The sequence below is a fragment of the Uloborus diversus genome, chromosome 10 (assembly GCF_026930045.1).
Source record: "Uloborus diversus isolate 005 chromosome 10, Udiv.v.3.1, whole genome shotgun sequence".
Lineage (NCBI taxonomy): Eukaryota > Metazoa > Arthropoda > Arachnida > Araneae > Uloboridae > Uloborus > Uloborus diversus.
Window position 1 is genome coordinate 126762019 of NC_072740.1, and position 22194 is coordinate 126784212.

The 22194-nt window shown below is 31.4% G+C and overlaps 1 protein-coding gene across 1 annotated transcript in view; it reads left to right on the forward strand.

Moving 5' to 3' along the window:
* Positions 1 to 21603, forward strand: part of LOC129231503 (uncharacterized) — a 40704-nt gene extending 19101 nt beyond the window's left edge. The window contains 4 exon segments of the mRNA XM_054865832.1: positions 656 to 788; positions 3051 to 3284; positions 15408 to 15572; positions 21231 to 21603. Of these exon segments, the coding sequence (XP_054721807.1) occupies positions 656 to 788; positions 3051 to 3284; positions 15408 to 15572; positions 21231 to 21289 (591 nt within the window). The 3' untranslated portion in view covers positions 21290 to 21603.
* The last annotated feature ends 591 nt before the right edge of the window (positions 21604 to 22194 follow it).

Genomic DNA, 22194 nt, shown 5'->3' on the forward strand with positions numbered 1-22194 from the left:
ATATTTTACATTCCTGATATGATAGGAAATTGACTAAAGTGAAAATTTTCGTGATGTTGCACAAGATTTTATACTTTATATTCATTCAGCAGGCAAGAATTAACATCATGCTTATATTTTTTAAAAGTAATACTTTTATGGTGGAGTGTTCTATGTTGAAAGAGGGAAAATCTTAAGCAGATTTTTGTTAAGAAAATTATTTTTAAAAACTAGCAGCATCAAGCAGTATTGTATTTAAAATCCTTTATATTTTTCTTTAAAAATAAATGTTTTGTTTACAAGTTATTAAGTTGTGGCTTTTGTGAAAATGTCTATCTTATTCAAAGAGACTATTTTGGCACCTTTAGTGTTAGAACTGCCACTTGTGAATTTTATTTTATCCATTGATTTGATGCTTCTATTCTTTTAAGGTATTTAAAGGGGTTATATGTTTTCCTATAATTTATGTACGTGGAAGTTTTTATAGCTTGTAAGCTACTGAAGTTAACTCTTTATCTCCAAACAAGAATTTAGTTATTTTAAATAAATGTTGCAGTTTTTAAACTATAATTTTGTTTAAAAGAAATATTAAGCAAGTGTAATCTTAAAAGATGTAGATATACACTGTAACTCATCAGCAGGATTAGATATCAGTATAATGACTCTTATTTTATAGGAAGAAGATCCCCAGTGGTACTTTCTTTATTTTGCATTTTCATTAGATGCAATTGTCGTCACAAGCGAGGGAGAACTAATTGCGATTGATTTGGACAATTTAGTTGTAATTGATAAGTCTTTTCTTCCATCAGGTGAGAAGTATAAAACATGTAAAAATATTACCAATCTTGTTAATACTTTTAGTTTTTAGTGTGTAAAACACCCTGCAAAAGTACACAATTTTAGTGTTTTTTTTTTCATTTTGTAACTACTATGTTTCATACTAAAAAACTTTGTGAATCAGTTTATGTTGAGTTCTATGGAGCTTTTCTCAATTCTCACTAAATCATATTAATGAGATGCAATCCTTTGTACTGCAAAAATGTTTTCCATCCTATTAAATATTCTTCCTCAATTGAGATTTACACATTTATAAATACATTACAAAAAAAAAAAAAAATCTTATTTGAATTCATACAACACCGCATTTCTTCAAAAAAGTAATATTATTTGTCTTCATCCCTCTCTCTCTCTCTTTTTATTTTTTTTAAAGAGTATACTTAACCGTTTATTAAATTTTCTAATGTTATACTTCTTGAAGCAAGAGAAGGTATAGCTTTTAAGAGTAAGAAAATAGTGTGTAAGCTCTTTAACTTATGTGTGTATAATGGGATTTATTGCATGCTAAGTTTGTTATGAAGTATGTTGTTCCTATGTATTGTATGAAAAATTATCTAGGGAATATATATATATATATATATATATATATATATATATATATATATATATATATATATATATATATATATATATATATATATATGTATTGAAAACGTATTAAAGAGGAAAAAATAGCCCAAAGATGCGCAAAGCAGCCAAACAAATAAGCCAGGTAAATATAAACATCAATAGAACAACAAACAGATATGGTTAGAACAGAGACAAATGACAGAGATGAAGCCAGTACTCTTCAGCAGTGGAAACTTCATCCTATGGTCAAAAGACCAAAAATTTTCTACTAAAACTAAAAATAGGATGTCCAGTTCCAAAAAAATCAACATTCAGGATTACATTGGGCAAAACGCACCACAGGTGAAAAATGAATGCAGATTTTTGGAACTAAGACCTAAAACTAAGTACTGGGGTTTCGTCTCGGACATTAGAAGCCAAGGCTATCAATAATGTCCCTCCTCCTTACCGCCAGCAAAAAACAAAAGTCTTACCTATGTGTCCGGGTGCAAATTTAAATCCGTATTCATCAGTTCCATTTTCGTGCCAGTAAATAAAAATGAAATTAAAACAAAACCAATCCAATGAATAAAAAATAATTTAATAAAAGTTTCATACCAAAAAAACAGTTCCATGTCGACCGAAAAACTTAATTCAAAAAACATCATGAACTGGAGTCCAAACATGTGGTTTCCTCCGGAAAAATCATACATGTGAAAAGTAAGATGGTTACAGTGAAGCGAAGTGTTGGTTAAAGGTTATGCTAGAGAAAATATTATTTACAAGATTATTTGGGAAATGGTTTTTAATTAGTATATTTTTAAGTAGATTAATTTCTTGGTTGAATGCTGTAATGGTGTTGCAAATTCTTTTGATTCTGATAGCTGGCGAAACAATGATGATTGTTTCGCAACTGTGGGTCGCATTTCAGTCAATCTGATTTTTTTTTTTAAAAATTGCCTATAGCCCCAATAAATGGACTATTCGACACAAAAATAATTTTTCAATTCGAACCAGTAGTTCCCGAGATTAGTGTGTTCAAACAAACAAAGCTCTTCAGCTTTATATTATTAGTATAGATATAAACCAGTCATTTAAATTTACTTAAATGAAGGATGTTTATGGGCTTAATTTCTGCTCAGATGGAAAAACCAATTAGTTTTCGGAAAGTGGCTGTTCCTTGCAATGAGACAAACAGTTGTAAGACAGCTCTTGATCTTCATTGGGGATTAATAAATTGACTGGAATTAGTCTAGCTGGGCCAGAGCCCACTGCTGGTCATCACTTTGTTACTTGTATATTGTATGCCATGAAGAAAGTGCTAGCTATGATGTCTATAAAGTATTCCTGTATATATGTAATACATTAAATAGAATGCATTCAATTGATTTTAATGTGCATTTTAGGTTAATCAGTCCACTTAATTGCAATTGACAGATTAAGTGCATTTTAATAGTTCTCATTCTTCTATATTGTTCTGAGATTTTTACTCTTATTATTATTTTTTTAATAATAAGAGTAAAATTTAAGAGTTAATAATAATAAGAGTTAATAATAATAAGAGTTAATAATAAGACAGAGAGTCTTTTGTGTGATTGAAGCATAAAATTGAACTAAAACTTTTAACGTGTTATTAATTTTAATCTTAATAATGTATTTCTTATTTTAATTGAAACTTATTTCAGATACTAACAAGCTGACTTCAAGTAATGGGCTATGCAATGAAATATGTTTTCAGAAGATCACTTTGCAGCTACTGTATAATCCAAGCAATACTTCTTGCTCATTTGTGTCGGAGTATGGTCAGCTTATGTATGCGATAGCATGCAAGCAAGTTTTATCTAACATTGATGAGCACAAAGTTGAAGGATTTTTTAATTTTGACGGTCATCGCATCCATAAAAAATTAGAAAGTGCAGGTGTGTTCCACAGTTTTTTAGCTTTAATTACATTTAGATTATATCTATATTAAACTTCACAGTTAAATCAATATTTTGTTCCATTAAAATTTTTAACATGTTTTTACGTAAATTTATAAATATAACTTACAGTGCAAATAGAATTATTTTTAACAAACACCTGTCATTTACTGGCATTTTTCAATCTGCAGCTGAAAATACATTGTATACAATGACGCCTCTCTCTTTTGGTCAAACATTTGTCTCATTAGTACCCTTTAATGAGATGCTTTACTCTGATGGTTGATATTTCAGTTTTGGGATATTTCTATTCATTGATGCGTTAAGTTAGTGATATTTGAATATGTTCTGTAATTAAATTTTCAACAATTTCTACTGGTATGAGCTAATTTTACAGATTAAAAAAGTAAACGGTTTCACCCTCGGTGTCCAACTAGTACCATTCCAATGCTTAAAACATGTTAATCCTGTTCACTGCTCAACTTTGATAGTTTTTCCCAAAAGTAATGCTAATTTAAAATTCTCATATTTGGTTAACAACCTGTAAACTGACTTCAAAGCATATGACTGCAAGACTTTTATGATATATATATTTTTCAAGTGTTGATGTGTTTTACGAAAAAACTGAAAAAAAAAAAAACGATGCACTGAGTTTATATTGTTACAGACTGAATTTGTCAGCGATCTTGCGCAACAGAACTCCAACTTTCAGTAAATGAAAACAAATAATACTTCAATGCACTCTTTTCTAAATTATAATCCCTTATCACCATGAACTGAAAAATATTTCATATCTGCAGACATGCAGCAGTAGTTTCTGAAACTTCATTAATATTGCATTGTGCTACCAAAGATATAAAAATACAAATGTAACAGCCAGCAACAGTCTCTGTGCCTAGCTGGCAGGACTGCAGAGTTGAAAGGAAAATGGCAGACTCTGACCCCCACTCTGACTCCTGGATTTTGAAATGCTCGACTCCGACTCCTGATTAAAAATTTTTTTTTTAAATTGCACTTTTTCAATTCCCTCTCTCCCTTCAGGGGAAAGGGGAAAACCTCTAAACAGAGATTGAAATATTAATTCTTTTTTATGAAAATTTCATTTTGTTTTTTATTGTAAACTCAAGACGCATACAATGTTAGAAATTCAATTTAAAAATCAAATTTTCCAATAGTTAAGTGTTTAAAGGTGAGATGACATAAAAATCCATTAAAAAATTTTTGAAAATTATTAGCTGTAATTCCCCCTTCCCTTTAATGTTTAACAAATAGAAATTGATCAAATCATGTGCTTTGAATTTTTGAAAGCTGTAACTTGAGAGAAAAAAAGCTTTTTTTCAAAGTCCAAGTTCTTGAGAGGTGTTGGTTTGGCTCGGGTGACACCCATCTGGTAGGTGACTTCCCAAGTTAATTTCAGTGTTTATAAAAAATATAAATACTTTAATTCTGAAAGTTTTCCCGAATATATTTTAAATTATATTTCAACAATAAAATTTCAACAAAAATAGGCCACATATACGTCAGGAGCTAATTTTACAAAAAATGCGGTGGTATACAAATGTGTACGAATAGCTTTTACTATACCTATATTTCTTCCTCGCTAGATTTTTAATTTAAATTTTATTGGCTGCTTTAGAATTAACCTTAATCTGAAGATTTTAAGATTAACTGCAATTATTGAGTGTTGTAACCAAGAAATCATCTACACTTATTTTGTTCTATACTTTTTAGTGAGAACCAAGCTTATAGAAATATTGTTAATAAAGAAAAAAAATAGATTATTTCATCGGATCTTTTGGATTCGTGTTTTCGCTCCAGAACTTATTTGAATTTTCCGATCACTCTCAAAAGTTTCCACATGAGCTACGGGCCTTGTCTTACTAAATTGTTATGTTCCTTTTTCTATTTTATAACTGAGATTGAACAGAACACTATATTTCTATTTTTATTTGAAAATGATTGCTTGAAAATGTTAGGCAACAAAACCGTCTGCTGACAGTTGCTATTAGTTAAATTAAAAAGCAAGAAAACTAGGGGACGGCTACAGAAAGTCCAGTAAGCACTCAAGGTAGCTCATTGCCATAACAGTAGTTATTTTCACACTAGTATCTTTTTATACATGTAATCGAACCAATTGGTAGTCAGTTTTAAAAAATGCAAGGAAAGTCAATGAAAATGAAAGAAAAAATTAACCCTGGAGTCGGAGTCGGCATGGTTTCTAATGACTCCGACTCATTTACCCCAAAATCAGTCCGACTCCAACTCCACAGCCTATTCAATTCATTAGTCCCCAGTAAACATCAATAGCCCTCTTAAGGCTATCTACCGCCTTGTTCATTACAGCCTCTTCTGCTTAGCTGTTCTAAGTGCCCACTACCCTGCTGAAGTAGAATTTCTTAGTAGAAGTCCTAGTTTCCATATTGGCCTGAGGTTCGAATAGCTTTAACCTATTTATGTATTTCATTTTGATACATTTAAACAACTGAATCATGTCATCTCTGACTGTACTTTGCTTGAAGCTGTACATATTAAGCCTTTTAAATCTGGTATTATAATCTAAATATAAAAAGCCTCTTACTAGCCTAGTAACCCTCCTTTTTAAATCCTTTTTAGTGATGAAATATCTTTTCTGAAATTAAAACATAGAAGACCAAAAAATACTCCGAGTGAGGTCTTCCCAAACTTTTGTATCATGACAAAACCGTTTTAGAATTGTTTGAAATAGACCTATTGATAAACCCACGCATTCTATTGACTTTGTCACTTTCTGTGCTGTGCTGTTGATTAATCTTAAAATCCTGATTTATTATGGCAGCCAGATCAATAACATTTTCTAAATCACAAATAATTGAACTGTGTAAATAACTTCACTGCTTATTTCCATGACCTAAGTTTTAGCACTTGAAATTTCCCATTCTTAACTGCCATACCCCACTTATATACCCACTTAGTAATGTGTTTTACTTGCTCCTCATTTTCTATAGCCACAATAACTTAAACATCATCTGCAAAACAATTCATGTTTCCAAAAAATATTTTCACGAATACCATTCATAAAAATGACAAACGAAAGTGACCCTAAAACTGGTCTTTGAGAAACCCCATTTAGAACATCACACAAGTTAGAATGATTTAGTCTTAAAACTATTTTTTCCTTCCAGTCAGTGAATTTTTATCCCAAATTAAATAATCCCTCTTATCCTTATAGCAGCTAGTTTGCTGAGTAAAACAACATGCAGCACCTTATCAAAGGCTTTTTGAAAATCAATGTGAACAATATCCACATACTTTTGTTATTTAAATTCATGGCACACTTGTCATTGAAGTCCAATAAATTAATAGCACACCATTTTCCTTTTTCTAAAACCATACTGCAAACTATTTTACAAACTATTAGTCTCTAAGAAATTTATAAATATGATTTTGATTAAAGTTTTAAAATTTTTACAAACCTCTGAATGACTGACAGGTCTATAATTCTTTGCATGACCTTTAAACCTTTTCTTAAAAAGTGGCAATATGTTAGCCAGCTTTCAGTCCTCTGACACTGTCCCTGAGTTATAAGAAGTATTGAAAATATTTAAGTTAACATCCAGTAATTCATTTGCACATTAAACTAAAATTTTTGGATAAATATTATCAGGTCTGGAAGCTTTAGTTGCTTTAATTTTTTTCAAATTAAAGAAAACTTCCTTTGTGTAAAACACGAAATTTTCAGGTTCTATAACAGCTTGCATCTTACTTTTGTGAACTGATGAGATACAGTTATTTTCAAAAACACTGGAGAAATGTTGTTTACAATTTTTCCAATATCTTCATCATTTTGAATTACTTTTCCATGCTCGTGGATCAGTGGCCAATTTTGACTATTTCAAACTTACCCAGAATCAGCATAAGTAAAAAATCTCATAGGATCCTATCAATGTGATCTGCTAGCCTTTGTTCCAATTCTCTTTTCTGAATCTGTACCAAATCCTTAAATTTATTTCTTACCTAACAATGCTGAAGCCTATCTGCACACTGACAAATTTCTTTAAACCAGTGAAAAGTGACTTGCTTATAATTTAGAGATTCTTTAATCTCCCTGGAGAACCACATATACCAAATTTTGATAATACACCTATTCTCTTAAATGGAACAGAATCCCCAAACATTTTCTGTAGTTTTCCCTAAAACTCTGCTCACTGCACAATTACATCGCTATTATGCAATCCTGAAGAAAAAACCTCTTTTAAACTCTGCCTAAGTGCAACAAAATCGGTATTTCTGAAATTGGGCTCAAACGTGAAATTTTCATCTTTGTGCGTATCAAACTTAATCTAGAACCTAATGCTGTTGTGGTCACTATCTTCAATATGATTCCCTACAGACAAACCTTGAACAGAACTTCTCACATCACAGAAAACTAGATTAGGGCGGCATCCTGCCAAGTTCTCTAAATTGCAACTTGATCTAAGAAACAGCCCCAAATTACTTTCAAAAATTTCTCTTCTCTGCCAGTACTTGGGTAAAAAATATTCCAATCAGTGCCCTGGAAATTGAAATCCCCCACTATGATAGCTAATCCCTTACTAGACATATCACTAATAACATGATACATTCGTTCATCTTGACCCTGGTTTAAATTAAATGGCCTTAGCAAAACCATATCAATATCATTAGTTTTATCCTTTATGACCAATTCATTGCAAGTGTCCTAACATGAAATAGAACCTCACCACTTCTTTCATCCAGTCTGTTTATTTCTACAAATTATATTCTGCAATGCTGTAAACTCTTGATTTTCCATGGGTGGCTTATCCGCTGTCCTTCACACTTCAATAAAAAAATGGCGATGATAAGCTAAACATTTCATGGGGGGGGGGGCATACCTTTCAACTTAACAAGTGCAAAATCAATGTTTAAACGTTCCTAATTCATTCTTCTCCCTCCCTTCTAATGACATCAATCCTTCCAAGATCACCGAAATCGGACTAGTTGAAACCTGATTTTTAATTATCTAAACTGTTGTCTTAGCGAATGCAGTAGACATCTGATACCATTTAGTCGATATTTAGCAGAGTGATTGGTTTGAAACTTGTAGATGAACGAAGCACTTTTTGAAAAACAATAACATTTATTTTCTAACTAAAAACATTAAAAGCAACTTAAAATAAATGAATATGGAAAGACCACCGGTTTACTTTAACATGGCTGCATATCTGATCACAAACAACACTGAGCCTAAATCTAATGTGACCTCGTCAACATCTTCCCTTGCGACTAGCACATGCTCAACGTTTGAAAAATGGCTAAGCAGCCCAAGCGGTAGAGAGTAGCAACTCTCTACCTCTGTTGAGTAAGTGAGTGAGAGAGAATGTCGTTCAGTAAGGAAAAATCTCCTTATATCTCAAAACCAAATTAACATATTGATGCATGATGGGACATGAAGGTTGTCAGATGCTTCCCATATGCATGCAGAACACTGCAACCAATCATCGCTAAGCATTTGTACAAATATGCATAATCGTCTAATATAGGTGTCGCCCTCTAACGAGCGAAAAACGTGGGATTGCCGACTACGTCATGTGATGGAACAGAGCGGCGTTTTAACTGAACGTAAACAAAGTTAAATAAATGGTAAGTCAAGAGGAGTGATAGTAGCGCTAATTCTATCATTAACTACTTTCCGTCAACATGTGCTAAGAAGTATTACTAAACTGTACTATTGGATCAATTCCCCTGTACCTTAGCAGAGCCTTTTAATGTAACCAAGTATATAACAAAAGTATATGCAGTATATAACAAAATTATTATAAAACAAAAGCCATAAATGCATACTTTACAATTGGAATAAGTTCGTTAACTGCAGAATGGATGGTTTGCGTCATAAGGATAAGGCTGTTTTTCTCCTTAACATGCTGCCACTTTATTCAAAGCGCTAACACTTAAATGGTGCTTCTTGCTATTTCTATTTCGCGTTTTAACACATTTTTTCATACTTTATTGATTTTCTAAACAGTTAAATAATTTTAATAAAGAACTTATCTTTGAAAAAAAAAAAAAAACTTTTGCATATTTTATTCAAAATTTTTGCTTGTTTGAAAAAAGGAATTTTGCTCAGAAACCAACAAAGATAGGACTATAAACATATTTAGGTTTTCAAGCCCTTTTTCTGTTGCATCTATTGCCACTTTTTCAGTGTTTTACGCAGGGTTGGCAAAGTGGACCCAGCCCAGAAAAACCCGCCCGGGTTTTTCTGGGCGGGTCCACCAACAAAAACCCACCCGGGTTTTTGTGAAAAGTGGGTTTTTGTTAAAGATAATTTCTGAGTTAGTAAAACATATACATTTCAAAAATTATATATTTTATCCAAATTATCTATAAATCACTAGTAAATGAAAATATGAAATCAGGTGTATTTGAAGTAATTTATCTCCTGAATATTTATTTATTTATTGAATCAGTTTCATTATTAAAAATTTCTTGTCAATATAATAACCAATGCTTTTTGTCAAATGCAGAGTCTTGACCCTTCTCAATAACCATTTTTTTCCACTTTGAAGGAATCACAAATGTTATTAACTAATTTTAATTACTTGTATTACTTAATAATTCTTTGAATGTAGAATTGTATAATTACATACAATTAGTACTTTCACATTTAAAAATTCAGGAGGAAAAAAATCTTAAATTTTCAATTTTGAAATCATTATTCAGAAAAATTTTCTATTTATGCTACTACTTATTGTTACTAATACTTAATTATTTATTTTTTGATAGCAAATTTCAAATTGTAAAACAAATTTTAAAAATGAACCATTGATTAACTTCTTGTTAATGAAAAAAAATGCTAAATTAATGCTTGGTGATAGTTTTGATTAAACTCAGAAGTCAAATGATGACAAAATAAAAATATTGAATGCAAAATATATTTCAAATAATTTACAGAGTAATACATTTAAAATAATTGTAACTAATTGTTACAGTTTACCAATCAAAATCAATTTCACTTTTATTTTTGTGATAATATTTGTAAATATTAACTAATTTTTCACATTGTTCTGAGCTTAGTCTGTTCCGCAACTTAGACCATACAAATCCAAATGTAGAGAAGATCCTTTCAATGGAAGCAGAGCTAGATGGAACAGAGTGGAGGGATTGGAAAAAATGTAAAAAATCAGAATCTACCTTGTTGTTCTTTTGTACTTTATGTTTCAGAATTTCCCACCATTTTGCAGCTGAAAACTGTGACACAATATTTTCTGAGAAAAGTGATTTAGGAAAATAGTCTGTGTCTTTAATTATTGCAGGTAACCACTCTGCATGGTACTGCATTACCCATGCTTCAGCTTCTTCCTCTTCCTCTGAATCAAGTCTTTCCCCTCTATACTTTGCATCCATTATATTGGCCAAAAAGTGCTCAGGGCCAATTATCTGTGTGTACCGTTTTTTTATAACTTCTTTGTGCGGTTTTAAATCATCCGACTCCATCAAATTTTTCCAAATTTCCACAGAACGTGACAGTGTAGTCGAGTCTTTTTGGAGTTCATCAAGAGCTGAGGATATGGCCGTGAGCTTCTTGTCTAAATTTAAGCACTCCTTGTAAATTGCAACATTATCCAATATTTTTGAAATTCGTTTCTCAAAGTCATTTTGGTGCTCAGATGCAATTGTCACATATTTATGATAGTTTTTCAAAAAGCTTGAAATGCACTCTTTGTGTGAATTCCAGCGAGTAGTATTAGGTATTTGAGGCATCAAACAATCATAATCTTTGAGCCATCCATGCGGTTGATGATGATTACGGAAATATTTTTGTACCTCAATGACTTGGTTCAAAATGATTGTAGGTGAAATTTCTTTCGCCACTAAGTTTAAAAAATGTGAAGAGCAACCAAATGTGAGTACATTAGGATGGTGTTCCTTAACAATATCTCTCATTTTTTCCATTTTTGATTCATTGTCTGTGCACACAGCAAAAACATCTTTTCCAAATTTTGACTTGCATTCTTCGATGGACTTCAAAGCAATTTCTGCACAACATTCAGCAGTTTTTTTTTTTAGATCCCGCGTCTACAATATTTAAAAGATAGGTATTCTTACCTGTATGTAAGCTCGAACCGATGATAGGATCATTTTTTATGCTTGACCATCCATCTTGTATAACAGTGATAGAAGCTCCAGCCATTTCTTCCTTCATCTTTTGTTCGATTTTTTCTGATGCTTCATTAAGCAAAGTCCCTCCTAACTGTTTATGGTTAGGCAAAGAGTACCCTGGTCTTAATGCAGCTACCATGTCAATGAATTCGGGACTTTCAACCACACTAAAGGAAACATTGGCAGAGTAGAAAAATGCAGCAACTTTTCTATCAATAATGCATTGTTCTTCTTTTTAAGTTTTCAGTACGAAGTTGGTCATTGAACCTTGAATACGTGGTTTTTTCTGAATGGGATTCAAAAATTCAGCAGAAACAATACAATCAGCATCAGAAGAATCAGGAGCAGATCCATTTTGATCATCAATAGAGCTAATATCTGCATTATGTGCTCCATGTTGCTGCCTTTCTCTGGCCATGCACTTTTTCAAGTGATTTCTCACCCTTTCAACTTTCCTGGATATCTTTTCTTTGCAATATTTGCACATTACTCTTGTGTCATTCTCTAAATTTAAAACTTCAGACCATTCAGTAGCTACTTTCCTACCTCCACCATTATTTGACATTTTGAATAACTTAACTCAAAGCATGAAATTTAAGACAAGAGGAAAAAAGGGAATACTAACCTAACTTTTGATTTAAAACCATGTGCTACTGCTACTGTGTACATTCAACCAAGAAATGGCTAAAGATTATTTTCATTGGTCAGCCTCAGCAATAATCTCTGATTGGATGACCAGTGTCTTGTTCTTGACCTTTCCACTAGAAACAGTCATGCCATCTAGTGCTTTGATCAAGAACTAAACATTTTTTTAATTAGGCAAGTTCTGGTTCTGGATCTAATTTATTTTGCATTACTGCTTTAAAAATGGTTTTAATTATTATTGTAACTACAAAAACTATTTATTATGGCTACTAAAACATATTCTAAAATGTTTGCAGTAATAAAAAATTAGTTTAACTTTAGAATTAATTTTAATAATTGAAATCATTAATATTATTGTTAATGTATGTAATAATTAAAATTATTGATAATATTAATAAGTAATACATTGATACTAATCAAATGTGATTCAGAAATTTAACTAGATGAATATATTTTTTCAGTAATGAATACAAATACCATATAACAGTACCTATATAGAGAAATAAAACTTAAAACCACAAAAACCCAGAAAAGCCTAGAAAAACCCACAAAAACCCGGGTGGGTTGGGTTTTTGTAGAAAAACCCGGGTTTTTGCCAACCCTGGTTTTACGTCCTACGGTTTGCGAGTTATGAGTGTTTTAGTAAACGGCGCCCCCCCCCACTTGCCCCCCTCTCCCGGGAATGTCGACCACGGAGGGGGGAGAAGACATGTGTTTTCATAATCACTATAGTGCCTGTAACAATAATCGGAAATAATTTTGTATAAGGTTTTCCACGTATGCTCAAAACCTCCCTAAAGAACCTGAATTATACTGCGAATTGTGTTTGTGCTTGCTACTGTCATTTTGCTTTTTAACGCGTTTAACAATACATAAATAGTTTTGACAGACTGAATAATGATATTTAGGGTTTTATTTATTTGAAAAATAATTAAACAATTTTGATTTAGAATTTATCTTGATAAAAAAAAGTTTGTTTTGCGTATTTTATACAAATGTTTTGCTTGTTTGCAAAAAATGAAATTTTACTCGTAATCCAACAAAGATAGGACCATAATCATATTTAGCTTTTATAAAGCCCTTGTTTTGCTGCGTCGAGTGCCACCTTTTTCAGTGTTTTATCTCAAATAGTTTGCGAGTGTTTTAATGAGTATTTTAGCAAACGGCTCCCTCCACTGCTTTCCCCTCTCCCCCGGGGTTGTCCACCACCCAGGGGGTGATGACATGTGGTTTCATAATCACTATCGTGCCTGTAACAATAATCAGAAATAATATTGCGTCAGCCTTTCCATGCATGCTCAACCCCCTTCAGATCCTGGACTACACTGTTACTGTGCATTTTTGGTGCAACTTAGGTTCATGTGCTGCAGGTAATCTGGTTGCACGATTTTCTCGCAAATGTGTGTAATCCGTTTTCAATAATCAGCTATCCTTTTAAAATTTTTGCTTTCATTTTTTACATGCACTGTTATTTTTAGAAATAGTTTAAATGTATGCAAGTGTTGTTGATATTTTTAAGCTATTGCACTGGCATCGTTTTTACCTGGTTAGCGGATTATCAGTGAATTTGCTTTTCTGCTGTTACGGTGCCACACTATTCCTTGGGTAATCAGAAGTGTACTCTACATAATAAATCTGCATCATTTTTGGTAGCTAAGTCTTAGTAACTTCAATAACATGCAACTTCTCTATAATTATGCCTTTCAGTTCTTCTATCTTACTCCTAGTACTGCAAGCTCTGGTATAGAAAATTTTAACTATGCTCAAATTGCTTTTATTCAACTCCCTGATAATCCCTAAATCGTAATTGTTTAAATAAAGTTTCTTATTAAACATCCTATTTACATTTCTAATAATACCCAAATAGTTAAGCAATCCTTTTAGTGTCTGAATGTTGAACCATGTACCTCATTTTAACTTTGTTTTTGACTTAGTAATCCCTAAAATCAAATCAATAACCTCTTTGACCTCTATAAAACTCAAATGCAGGGATCCTTAGCAATCCAATTGCACTTAAAAAAACTCCCCACGCCAAGAAACCTGATAGTGTGCTTTTCCAAAATTATTGTTTGCAGTACTGGGGAAGATTTATGATGATGTCCAAATAAACAAGAATAAATGGAAATCTTGGTTTTTTGAGTTTCACTTCAAAGTAATATTAAAATATTTTGCTGTAAACTCATATAAGATTATGATTATACAGTAAAATCTTATTAGAACAAGTACCCATACAACATTTTATCGGATACAACAAACAAAACGTTACGCCCCGTTTAAAAACCCATCAATGTATAAAAAATTTATAGCCTATACATTATTATAAAAATATATAATAATGTATAAAAAATTTTGTTTTAACATAGAAATTTGTTTCAAAAATTTGTTACAACGAAATGTTTTTTGCAATGTCCGTTTGAATATTTTTTACTCAATGCTGTTTTCAGAAGCTAAAAAAGACTTACGCAAGTCGTAATGTGATAACTTTATTTCTGCTTTCGAAACAGAGTAAGATGGAAATCTACTCATGTTGAAACATAAGTTGGTGTGTGACAGCAAAAGCCAGTGTCTAGCCATGCACAGTCAATTTCTGCTCGCCAAAACGTAAGGCACCCTGCAAATTAGCAAGGGGGTCAGCCAAAGGGCACCCATATAGTGGGGCAAGGGGGGGTCAACCCCTTGGAAGTTAGAACTTTCTTGCTTTTAATACTTTTTTCTTTGCAAAAATATAAAAATATTTCTTCTCCAGCCATTAATGAATAAATAATTAAAAATGTCAAATTTTAATGACTAATCTGTCCTGAAATCTGCTTCAATGGGGAAAATATCCTGCTAAACCATGGTTAAAATTTCTGAGCCCCCCCTTACAATTTTTGCATATGGGCGCCCATGGGGTCAGCATGTTTTCAACTTTTCTTGTGGTCTCTATAAGTGATGTTCATAAATTAGAATCTTTTTTAATGTCCTCTGGGACCAAATCTTTCCTTCAAAGGAAATAACAATACTTTTTGTGATAACGTCCAATGAATAAAAGTTCTGGGTTCAATATTTTTTTCCTTTGTTTTTCCAGAATAATTAATGTGTGTAATTATATTTTAGATGTTTAATAATGGTAAATGTTGCATATTTATTTCATACATACAGTGTAGATTTGCAAAATAAACTTTTTTAAATTAAATAATTCAAGTTTTAGGACAATTCCGTTACAACAAACATTGTGATACAACGAAATATTTTATCGATCCCTTGGAGTTCGTTGTAACAGGATTTGACTGTATAAATGTGTTATTTCTTATTTTTGCTTATTTCTCTGTAAAAGTAATTAGAGGATATTTTTTACAGGATTATTACATTCCATTCCTATTAAAGCAAAGGAAAAAATTGAAAATCTTTTGAGAGAATGTGTACAAGAAACGAAACCTAATGGTCGGAGAAGAGCTGTTGCTGAGTTACGTGATGTGTTAGAAAGTTATGTAAAAGTAAAAAGTCCTGAAGCATTAAATGCAGGTAACACGTGTGTTTTTTATGTAAAACTCCTTTAGAAATTAATGTAATTCTGAATTAGATCTATCAACACTCCTGATTTAGTGTTCTATCTCTGTCTTCCTGCCACTAGAGGAATTTCTTCAGTTTAAAAGCCACTAAACATAGTGACTATCATGAGCACAGCATAGACTTCCTTCTAGTGTTATTTATCTTAGTACTGTTAGATTTTATGTAGATATTTAAAGAAAAAACTCTCTCTCTATATATATATAATTATAATAAAAGTTAAAAATATTGAAAAGACCACACCAAAGCCCATAGAGGCACAATACAGCAAAACTAAAAAGCCAGGTAAATATAAAATCTGCAAGCCAAATATCAAATATTAAACAAATTATATAAAAAATAATGATGAGAAAAAAGAAAATTGCAAATAGCTATTTAATAGGAAAAAGACAAAGTATGAATCCAGAGCTCATCAGCTATGGAGGATTCAATAAATCGCCCAATCCAAAGTTGCGGGTGTGACATTTACACTAACTAAATTAGTCATCAGCAAAAATATTTTAGAGTATAGGTTTCAATTTTTATATTTTTCAATAAAGATCACTTGCAGGTACATTGATGCCAATTTGCAAGTTGATTGATATTTTATTTATTTTTTAAAAAATTAATTTCTTCCCGTTGCGGGTGTGACATAAAAAGGACATGCATTTTCACCTTGCGATCAAAACATTCAAAACTCTGTGAATTATATCAACTGATCAAACTGGTTTTTTTTAATGTTAGACAGTAATACTTAACAAATTATTCTATACAAAAATTTAGATACTCACTCAATTAGTTTCACTGTAAAAAATATTCAAAGTTGCCGTTGCGGGTGTGACTTGTGTGGCCAATAAAATAACAACATACACAAATAGTTATCAATCAGACATTTTATGATTAGCACAGTAATAAATTAGAGAAATTGCAAATAACTAAGGAAAATTTTTTTACATAAATCTCATTTCCAATCTAGAATTGATGATTTCAGGGGGTGTTAGTTTTCTTATTACAATGTTCTGTTTCTTCCATGATATGTCTGACTGATTGGGCCAGATGTATACATGTTCTGAAGGTTTTTTTTTCCAAGTATTCTACTTGTATGTCTTCTCCATCTATTTGCCTGATTTGACCAATTTTTTTTTTTTTTTTTTTTGAGGTAGAAAACAAAACTAATTCTACAAAATCTCCAATAGCATTTATATTACCAAGGGAGATCGTTTCCGACTGAGGCAGCAATGAAACTATCTTCAGTGCACTTTCTGCAGTTAGTGCCTGCCACTTGAATTGTACCCATATCGATCGGTACAACATGGTGTACTGATTGTAAGTTTGGTATAGCTTTGTACAAGACAGCAGCATGCGTGAAACATTTTTGCAACATCTTTTGTGATGTCGCTCTCCGCAGAATAAAGTACTCTGATTTTTTTAAGAGCCTTTTCTGCTCAAATGGCAAAATCCGATGCAGAATTGACTGTTGCTCTACGCTGTAACGGCAAGTGACACCATTTTTTATTTGTTACCGCACCAACACCATCCACAGCTCCTTATCTATGAGTCCTTGCAAAGTATGACCATGCAATTTTAATGTTGTAGTCTTTATGGTTGTATGACATTAACAGAAGATTGTACCTGTCTATGGATTGCATTACCAAAGGTTTGATTTGAGCTCTTCAAAAAATTGCCATCGACTCTGCTTCTACAGCTGGAGATGGTGTGGCCCCTTTTGTCGAAAATTTCTTTCTCTCTCTACACTTTCTCTGCCTCACATTCTGGTTTTGCCTCTACATTTTCTTTTCTTTCATGGCCATAGATGTAATTTTTTAAAGTAGTTTCTTTGTAATTTCTATTCTTGCTTTGTTTCTTTCCCTTTCTTTTAGAAAATATTCCGAGTATTTAGCCAAGTTTTCTTTCATCTTTTTACGATGATTTCGGAATCTTTCACTGCTGTTCATTCTTCTACAAAAAAAAAAAAAATGTGTAAAGTGAATAAATATAGCACTACAAGTCCCAAAATATATTGTTGAAATTTTTTTTTTTTTTTTGAAGTTCTTTGAATTTTTTAACCCCAATTGAAGTTAAAAACATTAAGTTTTGATTCATTTAGAACTTGAACTGACAGAATTTTATACAAAGTTTTTTTAAATAAATATTGTAATAAAAGTTTCATTACTATTTTTATTATTTCTTTATATTTATTTTGAATTTGAAGTAAAAAATAATCTGTCCCTAATATTACATTATTTGTTTTAAAAAGTAAAGGGGGAAAAAGTCAAATGCTGAAAGCAAAATTATACATTTTTATACATATTAAAAAAGATAAAATATTGTTTTGGTTTTTTAAAGTTTTATTTTAAAAAAAAACAAATCTTACCTTATTGATTAGTTGCCTTAATTATAAATCAAGAAATACAAAAATGTTTCTTAGGAGAACCAATAATATAGAATACCAAGCTAAATAAATCAACTGCACATGCTCTAAAGATACTAATTTTAAATTAACTGGTGTCTAGACAAATAAGTCAAAGGCCAAAGGTTAGGTCAAAGGTTAAAACATTAGTGCTGTCATCTACATGCATTCCAGAATTACATTTGTGTTTAATTTAAAAAGATGTTGCGGGTGTGACTTTAACTAAATGTCACACCCGCAACAGGAACATGTCACACCCGCAACGCTTAATAACTCCAATTAAAACATTAATTAATTTTTTTGTGTTTGTTATTCAAAGTACTTTAGTAAACTATTTTAGAATACAAAGTTTCAAAACTTTTAGGCAAATAAATTTTTCTGTGGAAATATAAATGCATTTTTTTGTTGCGGGTGTGACACAATAATTAAGAATAATTAAATATGCTTACCTTTTGTAGTGAAAATTAGTAGACATTTCTCTTCAGGAAAAAACTGTTGCTAATGAATGTCAGATTATGTGTGAAACTTCATAGATTTCTATAATTATTTGTTCAGCTGTAATAGACCATGCAACATAAGCAGTTTTGGTGCAGTCTAGTTCGCACTGATATAGTTCCACTTTAGTAATTAAAATAAGAATGTTAATGACATAAATGAAATTTTTTTTCAATAAAATATGAACTAGTATACTTTTAACAGTGTGTATGCAAAATTTCAACCATATTGAAGGAAATTTGAATTTTCATCCTCATGTCCACTTTTTTTTGGATTGGGCGAAATATGGTCAAAAGACCAAAAAAAAAAATAACTATGAACTGAAAGAGAGTGTTTAAACTCCAGCATATGCAATATAGAGTAACATTGGGCAAATGCACCACATGTTAAACTATAAACAATAAACAAGAACTCAGACCTAAAATTAAAAGCTGGAGGTTTCATCTCGACTAATTAGGAAAACAAGTTGGAAATAATTAGCTATCCACGGGACAGTACCTCCCAATAACCAAAATTATCTTATCTTGGGATCCATTTATAATAAAACCAATCTGATGTTCAACTTGACAGAATTCATTCCAGTTATCAACATAAAGTAAAAAATAAGTCCATATTCAAAGAGATTAATCCAAAAACATGCCAGTCGTCCATTTCCAACGTGTAAAATCCTTCCACCCTAGGGATCCAAAAAAATGGTTTGTCACGGTTGTATCATACATACATTTACACAGTTAAACGGCTTCAAAAGAAGCGAAATGTTCATCGAAGGCTATACTTAAGCAAATGTTTTCAACCAGATCTTTAGGGAAGTTATTATTAAAAAGTATATTTTTGAGTACAGATATTTCATGATTAAATGCGGAAATGGTATTGCAAATTCTCTTTATTCTGATAGCTTGCAAAACAGTGATGCCTATAAAAACCTTTTTACTTAAGCAGAAAACTTTCAAGACGTAACAAATTTTCAATACCTACAAACATACTATCTGTACGTTAACTTATGTAACTGTTCTTAAACATATCCAAAAACATTATCTACATAACAGAAGAAATGAAATTGTGTTTTTCATTTCTTGCGCCAGTAATTTTGAGAAAATGAACTCACAAGTAGAACATACTATAGTTCTGGTGGTGACACAGTATGTAGCATACTGAAATGCTTTACTCAAATACAGTACACAAATATAAAGAACTTTGTTAATTTATATAATCACAAAACGGATGTCATTTTGAGAGTCGAATGGCATTTCTATGCAATATCACATGGTAATGGACTATGTAACGGAATCAGAGGAACCGTAAAAGGAATTGATACTAAGACTAGCTTGCAAAGAACTACTAGAAGTCACATTTTAACTCCTACAGAAATGTATAACTTCTGCATTTTTGCTACTAAACATTGCATGTATCCTTGTGAACACTCAGTATATTAAACTAGCTGAAAAAATGCTGCAAGAAAGGTTTGACTCTGCAAATAAAATTCCTAATACAACATCTAATCACTGCTTTACTTGAATGGAATATTTAATTGGCCAAGAGATTTTATTTTTAATTCCATCCCCTTTTGGTTTATAGGGGTCTAAAAATATCATTTTTGTCATTTTTCCTATATTTGAGGAGCTGTAGTCTATAAAGGGTAAATAAACATACAGAAACAATTACATATTCTTATTAGCATTGTTCCAGTGATTAGTTTTAACCATATTTTATTCTGTATTTCTGTCCCCTACGCGAGTTATCCCCCTTTGAAATGATTAAAGTTTTTACTTTGACTTTGAACTTTAGCCTGTTACCATTATTTTAATTATTAAGTTACAGCCACGTGATTCAGCATGTAAGACTATCATCTTATGCACTTTAACCTCAATGTGTAAAATTAACTGCCGTAAATGTAATTCAAATAGATTTTCGCCAAAATGCAAAAGTCTAAAAGTCCCATTTTTGACTATGAAAATCACTTTTGATGACCTCTAAAAAAATCGAAGGTCAGTTTAGAAAAAAAATAAAAGTGGTTTTAAACATCTTTCATATGCAACTTTTAGGGATATGAGTTTCAAAAAAAATTAAAAATAGTCGAGCGCACACATTTGTCGAACCTGCAGCAGTTAAAAATTTTATCTTGATCTGGATACAGCTAGGTGTATCACACCAACAAGGAGGAGTCGAAATACATCTTAAGAAGGTATAGAATAACGCTATAAGAAAAATCAGGGAACATTTTTGTCAGACAGGGAAAAATCGGGGAAAAGTCAGGGAAACTGATTTTGCTCCTACTGTGGCCACCCTGAATCAAAATATACCTAAAATGAATTATTTTCAATTTTTTTGCCATATTTTACTGTTTACACAATGCTAAGTATTAAATAAGACTGATCATTATTGTACAAAATCAAGATTATCTTTCCCTCTACCCTTCTCTCTCTCTCTGTTGTTATCATATTTTTCATCTATACATTTCATAGTTATATGGCAATTATCGCAATATAACTATGGCAATTAGCAGATTTTCGAACATAAATTTTATATGCAGTATGTGTGACAATAATGCTGTTGATTTTTCGAAAACCTTGTTTGTGAAGTAAATTATTTTATATTAAGTTTGCCTTATAACTTCATGCTAGTATATTGTAGATAAAAAATTCAATCATTGTATTCCAGGAAAATTAATAATAATGATTATTTTTAATCTTAATCTTTATTCTAACTTGTATTTGAAATATATTTTTCAGACCTGCCTAGATCTTATGATGTGACTGTTTCATCTGAGAAACATCTGAGAATTTCATGATAAACTAATAGCTGGAGTACAAATGTAAACCCTATAAGATGACTGAATTTCTTACATTTTACGACATTTATTAATCTAATAATATTATAAACCAAGATATTGAATCTAATCATGTGTTTGATTTTTGTGTGTGTGTGTGCTCTGATTTCATTTATGTAAACTTGTCTTTGTGATGCTGACTGTAGTGTCTGTATAGTACCGTGAAATGAGTTTAATGGAATTCTCAATTCAAATGAGTAAAACCTGAAATCAGCACTACAGTTTGCCATTTTCTATATCTAAGACAATGCCAATAAAAACAGTTTAAACCAGAACGTTTTGGAGAATTACTAAACAACTGCATTAAAATTGGAAAACAAGCCTAAGTATATTGGAAAAAGGATTTTTTTTTTCTTTTTACAAATTTTTTACAAATTAAGTTATTTACTTAATAGCGGGTACTATTTCTTAAGTAACATACCACTTGTTTTTATTTAAAGATAAGATCTTATGAAATTAAAAACATTTACAGCATCTGTAGGTTTTCGAACTGCACCTCTTTATTTGTGCAACCTTTCCACCACTTATTTTATCTAATATATGTATACAGTAAACACCTGATTTTCCGTGGAATAGGGTGGCACAGTAACTGTGGACAAGTAAATACTGCATATAAACAACAAAATATGTAAGAAACGATACTAGTGTAGGCACTAAACTCAAAAAGGCAATTACACTCGCATACATTAAAATTATAGCTGAAAAACGATAAAAGTGTGTGTAAAAGTTAAACAAGGATTGCTCATTACTGCAAACAGATTTCACTTATGAGAGAAAATTGTAAAAACAGATTAACTAAAAGATCAAGCTAAGTTACATGAAAAACATAATGGGAGCAGAGTTTTTTCGTAAAAAAAATTATTTGG